The sequence below is a fragment of the Tinamus guttatus genome, unplaced genomic scaffold, assembly GCF_059628265.1.
Source record: "Tinamus guttatus ecotype Peru unplaced genomic scaffold, ASM5962826v1 Tinamus_guttatus_pri_ptg000569l, whole genome shotgun sequence".
In the NCBI taxonomy this organism is placed as follows: domain Eukaryota; kingdom Metazoa; phylum Chordata; class Aves; order Tinamiformes; family Tinamidae; genus Tinamus; species Tinamus guttatus.
Window position 1 is genome coordinate 114,169 of NW_028289103.1, and position 7,096 is coordinate 121,264.

Here is a 7,096-nt window from a genome sequence, read left to right on the forward strand (position 1 = left end):
TTAATTGCAGCAATTATATGATTAGGGCATTTTCACTTCCTAAACTGGGAGACAGAAATTCCCCTAGGTCATATGACCTCTTTTGAAACCCTACCAGGAAGATCAGCAAGAGTGGAGAGCAAGTGCAGGGCGTTCTCCATCTGTACAAAAGCCTCTCTCGCATGAGCCAGACATCAGAGCAGCGTGGGGATGTGAGTGTGTGCACAGACGTAGCAAAGTGCTGTGCAAACACCCTCTTAGTCAGGTTTTCTCTTGCACCGTTCTCTGGTTCTGTGCTATCTGACAGATGTTTTCTTTTTTACTTTCTTCCTTTTTTTCTTCTTTTTTGATTTGCCTCTGCTACTTGACTTTGCGTACGTCTCCAGAGCAGAACTTCTCAAAGGTGCTTTCCTGCAGCACATCTTCCTGAGAACAACCCTCCCCTCTTCTGAAGAAGAGCCAGCCACCAGCTGCTATGCTGGGGCTAGCAGCAATGAGGACGTGGATTGAGCCAGTTGTTGCAGGCTCCCAGCTGGCCAGCGCCTTCTACGACACAGGGCTACTAATGGTGGTGAAGAACTACTACAACCAGACCAACCTGACCTCCCCTTCTCACACACTGCAAGATGCTCAGCAGAAAGCTGTCTCTAATTTCTATATCATCTACAACTTAGTCCTGGGCCTGAGCCCACTGGTGTCAGCCTACGGTTTGTCTAAGTTGGGGGACAATGTGCATCGGAAGATACCCATCTGCATCCCTCTTTTTGGCTACTTGGTCTCCAGATCTCTCCTGCTCCTCCTGATCCTGCTGAACTGGCCAGTTGAGGTGATGTACGGGGCTGCTGCTTTCAATGGGCTGACAGGCGGTTTCACCACACTCTGGGCAGGTGTCATGGCTCTGGGATCCCTGGGCTCCTCCGTGAGCAAGAGGTCTCTGCGGCTTATCATCATCGAGCTGGTGTACGGTCTGGCAGGCTTCCTGGGAAGCATGGCATCGGGGTACCTCTTTGTGGGCTTCAGCAACCACTATCGAGAGGGCACAGTGCTGGTAGGCTGCAGCATTGCCTGCTATGCTTTCTGTCTCCTCTACAGCATTTTTGTTCTGAAAGTCCCCAAGACAGCAGCTTCCTGCCCAGCCAAAGCAAAGGGCACAGGGGATGGTGGTGACCAGGTACCAGACAGCGCAGGAGCCTCACAGAATTCCTCCTCTTCTGAGAGCATCAATCTTGCACCAGCATCACCCTCAAAACTTACCATTGTCATGCTCTTTGCTGGGGCAATTCTCTACGACCTTGCAGTAGCTGGTGCTATGAATGTGCTCCCACTCTTCTTGCTCAAGGAGCCTTTAAGCTGGAGTCCTGTGGAGATTGGCTATGGCAATGCTGCAGGGTATGTTATCTTCATCACCAGCTTCCTAGGAGTATTTGTGTTCTCCAAGTATTTTAGGGATACTACAATGATCATGATTGGAATGGCATCCTTCAGCACTGGCATCCTCATCATGGCCTTCGTGCAGTGGACCTTCTTGTTCTACATCGGTGAGCTGAACTGTGGTGTGTGCGAGCGAGCACAGTCTGAGAAAGGAGCTGGGATATTTCTGTACTACAAGAAGGGTCTTTGCTCTCTTTTACTGAGAAATCCAGGGCAGGGAGCTTAGTTGAGGCTCACAAGAATAGTTCACAAGAGGCTTTCATGATGAAAGTAAGTTAGACCTGAGGCCAAACACCAAGGTCAAAATAGTGTTCAGCATGATAATCAGCTTTCTCTGGTTTCTCTGCTCTTTTCTCTTCTTCCTACTCATCTTAACTGAGCAGCACAACCACCCCTTCTTTCAGCAGCTGACAAAACCCAACTGCCAAACCTGCCCTCAATAACCTCCACTCACCCAGGACATAGCTACTCTGAGTCACCAAAATCTGTAAGACTTCATAGTCAAGAGTTTTATCATTGCCTTTCCCAATGTTTGGCTTTAGATCATTACACTCCGTGCCCTATGATATCTCAAAGAGGCATCCACTTTTGTTAATGCTTAATTTAGAGGCTAGTTAACTTATAATTTGTTACTTGGCCATAATCCAAACCTGTGCAGGGAAACAATGCTTATGGCATGCGGGACAACTCCTGTCGTCTACCACTACTAGTGAGACAATACTGCTGGATAATTCATGTTTGACAAACAGAAAGAGTACATCACATGGCTTCAAGGTCTTGTTTCTGAAAGTGAGGAAAAGACCCAAGAAATGACCTGAAGAGATTTTCCTGTGCATCCATAGAGGGAATGAGAAACTGAAAATCAAATTCAGTTATTTTTAAAAGAAAAGATGTAGATAACACATTCAGTGTACTAAAAGCAGACAAGAAAGTGAAATTTTTGAGATTTTGTTTACCCACATGAAAACAAGGCCGGGGGAAAAAAAAAGAAAAAAGCAAAAATAACATAATGCAAATGTATGTTTAAAATTAACATAATCAATGCATACTGCCACACAGTTTACAAGATGCTTGTTCCTTTATTGCTGTAGGAACACCCCAGCACACTGGGCATGGTCTGAATCTTTGCTGACAGGAAGCCAGTTCCAGTTCCCTTAGAATTTCTGCACTAAAGAGAGTTTAAATTACTCCAGCCCAGGCCAGACACACCATGTTACCAAACTAATACAGTCACACTGTCCTGCAGCACAGGATCTTCTATCTGCTTATAAGGTAGATATCTTCTATCTCACCTATCACAGAGAACAGTGCTATATTCCAGCTTGGTTGGGATTTCAGGTCAGGCAGAGACCAAGAAACTCCAGATCTAGGGAAAGTAACTGCCAGTCAGAGCAATAGGTCATGTATCCACAGTTCCTAGTAGGAAGCAAGGACCTATGGACAGGTTTGTACTACTTTGTGGTAGACCAAGGGCAAGAAAGACAAAGCAAAGGCTCCTTGCAGGCTCAGGCAGGTAGTCTTTAAAAGGGACACTTTTATCATGGGACAGGAAGCAGGTATTGATAATAACCAAATATTTGTTGCATTACAGCACGGGCAGTGATGCTTTTTGCCCTCATCCCCTTACCAACCATCAGGTCCATGTTATCCAAGCATGTTGAAGGGTCATCTTACGGTGAGTATTTTGGTTATATTATCAATCAAATATCCCAAGCCCCTTCATTCAAGCTAGAATACAAAGACAAAAGTAAGTTTTTGCTGTCAATTACATATTGCATGATAAAAATGGAGCAGTTTGTACCATAGAAGGGAAGGGAGGAGCAGAAAGACCTGCAGAACTGGATTGTCACGTAGGAACTTCTCCCTGGTTACTTCATCAGATACCCACAAAATTTTCAGCACGTGCTTTAGATTACCATCAGTGTGCTGCTCAAAGGCAGGGAAAAGAAAATCTCAGGTACTGCTCAAAAGCACAGTGCTCCAGGGAAAACCAAGAGAAGTAAGATGTTGCAACAACAGCAACATGACAGTCACACCATTTATGTTTGTCTTCTTTTACTTTCAGCTTTTGGAAGGATGAACTTCCTTCATCTTTTTTTTTTTTTTTTTTTAGTTACACTTTCTGTCTCCTCAGAATGTTTATTGGTAGTTTGTTCCTACTAAAATGTGATAAAACTTTTGCATGAAAATTGTCACTTTTTGGCTAGCAGGAGGAGAAATATTTAATTTTTTCTATTAAAAATATTTTAGAGAATATTCATACATGCATTTTAAAACATCATGTTGGAAGCTACCATTTTTACTCTAAAGACCTTGACTCAGACGTAGCAGCTTGTGCCTTCTCGGAATATGACCCCAAAGCCTCCTTGCTCTCCTTTTGCTTTCTGCCGTATGATCTCAGTACTCACAAAATTCATTCGGTCCCTTCAGTAACCAGACATTTTACTCCCAGATCCATGTTCTTCTTCTTCTTAAAGCCAGGAGCACAACCCAGCTGGGTCACAGCAGTTCAGGCCTGTGCAGCCCCACCATGGTGCAAACACACAGGTCCAGAGACCTGACAGCCTCCAGTGCATAGGCCAAAGACCTCTAACATACATCCGTATTACTGGGTTAAGAGAAAACCCAGTTCAAACTAGAACATGCTGTTTTTTTCCCCTTCTTTAATCAGGAAGTGCAAGCTCATGTAGATGGCATTTGTTTATAGCATAGAGGTTTTAGGTTCAGCCCATGTCCAGGTATTCACCTAGGCAATTATTTTATCAGTGGAGAGTTATTTCATGTTATGTCATATCTGAGTATCTCACAAGCCCAAAGAGATGCAGAAATCAACCCGCAGTGCTTCTGTACAGCCTCTGATTTCCTTATCCGTGTATTGCTGGATAATACAGGAACAGTCATGTAGGAGCCGTTCACTCCTATCACTTGTGCTCCTTAAGGTCATCTGTAACAAGCCCACCTTGCTGGCACAAGTAACGCAATCCAGGGAATTGGCTTTTTGTCCTGCAGCAGAAGCAGACCCTGACCATAATCTGTCTGATTATCAAAAGATGCTAACGCAGGTCTGCCTTTTTATATCCTATGGAAATGAGTGCTTTTATTACCCAATCTATTGCTGCTTTCTCCAGCAGCTACCTCAACTCTCAGATTGAGCAATGCGGATTAGTAACTGTTTAAACAGCCGATTCTCTAAATAGCTCTTTTGTCCTACCCCTTATGGAAAAAAAAGGAAAAAAAGAAGGCATTTAATTCCGGTCCAGAACAACAGCAGATACAAGATCACACTGTCTGGTGCTTGTTAAGCAATCACCGCCACGCAGTGGGCGTTTGTGTGGAGTCTGCAAAGACGCAACACAGCACTTTTTTTCTCCTCAGTGAGATGCTGTTTTCTTGTTTCACAGGTAAGGTATTTGTCCTGCTGCAGTTGTCCTTAGTCATCACGGGAGTAGCGACATCTACCTTCTACAACAAGATCTACCAAAGCACCCTGAACTGGTACAGCGGGTTCTGTTTCATTCTGTCTTTCCTATTTGGCTGCCTAAGTCTCCTCCCTCTAAGGTAAGAAATAGAAAGGTTCTTTCCAAAAAACAGTAACTTTTCTTCATTCTGCCTCATTCTGGGTCTAAAATATGCAATGAAGAATGGAGAAAGAAAAACGTTTTTGTTTTGTAACAACAAAAATTCTGCAGAACTAGGTCCACAAATATCAAGAAGGTTCTAAAAATGAAACTTGCAAGTGGTTTAGACAATGTTTAATCTTTTTATTTAACGTGACATGAATTACTGTAGGAGGAATATTTAGCTGAGCTTAAGAGCTAATAATCCCATGGGACAAAGGCTTCATGCAAAAGCAGTGCTTGGTATTACTGAAACAGTATTAAGTAGAGAGAGGGAATAATCCTTTATAAAGCAAAAAATATTTTTAAATACATTACAGGTTATTTATTCAGTGTGAAAAAAGAGGAATTTCAATCTCCCTATGGTGTTTCTTTCAAAGGGAAACAATTACCACACAGCTGTGGAAATAAGTCACTTTTCTGATGTCCAGCAAAATTTCTCAACTCAACAACTAAAGAATGACTGAGATCTGTAATCTCAAGTGCAAGTTTTAAGCACAAAATAGTTCAGCTTAATTTCAGGGGAGAACACTGAAAGAGTATTTCCAGGACACGACTACCGACTCCTCTGCAGTCTTTATGAGGGCTCTTCTCCATCTCTCCCATGTCACTGAGCCCCCAGATCCCCCCCAGATCCCTCCAGCTCATGGGACGCCCTGAAATGACAGTATTCTGCCAGGGTGAAGAATATTGAAACTGCACAAATCTGCAGTTTCACAGTCGCTTTTAATGTGGTCTGCAAGTAGAGGCTGAGTGTTGTTACATGCTCAAAACAGAGTCACCAATGCCTCGAATCTGAAAGAAGACAAATGGTGTCCCTTTCACTGCTTGAAAACGCAGCACCTTATAGAGAAGCTGGCAGATTCTCCCAAGGAAGCCCACGAGCACTCAGCCAGCTCCAGACAACTCAGCAATGTTTAAACTAACACAAAAAGGAAAGACATGAGGAAAAAGGAAACTTTGGAAAGTAGCTTGCTAGCTTTTCTCTTATAACGTGCATCTTTATCATTCTTTACAGCATTGTGGCCTTCAAACAACGTTCCACCACTGGTTCCCTTCAAATTCTGACAGACTGACAGCAGCAGCAGCTAAAACATCTTTTCTCTAAGCTGACCAAGGGGGAGGTTTTGCAGCCAATAGTCCCTACAGATTTGAAAGTGGAAAAAAAAAATCAATATTTCTATTCCATAGCAATTCACAAGGTCTTCGCCGCCGAACTGAGTCAGGACTGAGGAGCTCCCCTTGCTACTCTGTGAGATGGCACTGCAGGGACATTATTGCATGCCCAGTGTCTAATTTAGAACATTTTAGTTTCACTCTAGGCTGTTTAGCAATATGAACTTAATAGTGCACGCAGACAAGAAGGTAAAAAAAAAAAAAAAAAAAAAGGGAAGTTTTAGCCATGCTGTTCAGCACGGCAGAGGGAAGAGGAGCACCAGGCCTAGTTTTCCATCAGTTCCCTTCTTGCGTGTCCTGAAGGCAGCGCTGAGCAGGGGCGCTCAGCGCAGGGGCCCCCACGCAGCACGATGCCCGTGAGCGGCGCTCCGCAACATCCCGCGCTCCGACGGGGCACGGAGCCGGCGCGCGAGTGCCAGCCTGGCCCGGCAATGCTGCAAGGAAGAGCACTGACACACAGAGAGACCATTAAAAACAAAAACAAACCCCACTGTTTTACAATCTCTGCAATAAAACACTACTGACCAGATGTTTCTTTTCCTGATTTCTGGGAGATCGTCATTAAAATGACTAGACCTTACAGAGCAGACCTTACAGAAGGCCATCCATGATTTAAGAGCTGATACTCATGGCACCAGGGCATACGACTTTTGTAACAACTTAAGAATTGGTAAGCGAGGCACACGACCATAGTTTCTGTAGGAGGCACAAGGACCCTGATGCCAGCGTGCAGTCATCTGGCCAGATCTATCCCTTCAGCGTGGCTCACAGGGGTTTGCTGTCATGCCCATTACCCCTCTATGGATCCTACTGCACTCCGACCTCCACCTTCACGCTCCTCTTTCAAGCTGCACGAATTATTCTACAGCAACAAACAGATAAGACTTAGCTGA

General features: G+C 44.2%; 1 protein-coding gene across 1 annotated transcript; it reads left to right on the plus strand.

Moving 5' to 3' along the window:
* Window positions 1-439: 439 nt before the first annotated feature.
* On the plus strand, window positions 440-6,189 carry SLC46A2 (solute carrier family 46 member 2). The gene is made up of 4 exons (XM_010219799.2): window positions 440-1,517; window positions 3,002-3,085; window positions 4,812-4,968; window positions 6,046-6,189. Exons 1-4 carry the CDS (start codon window positions 455-457, stop codon window positions 6,101-6,103), a joined length of 1,362 nt encoding a protein of 453 aa, XP_010218101.2. The 5' UTR covers window positions 440-454; the 3' UTR covers window positions 6,104-6,189.
* Window positions 6,190-7,096: the final 907 nt, after the last annotated feature.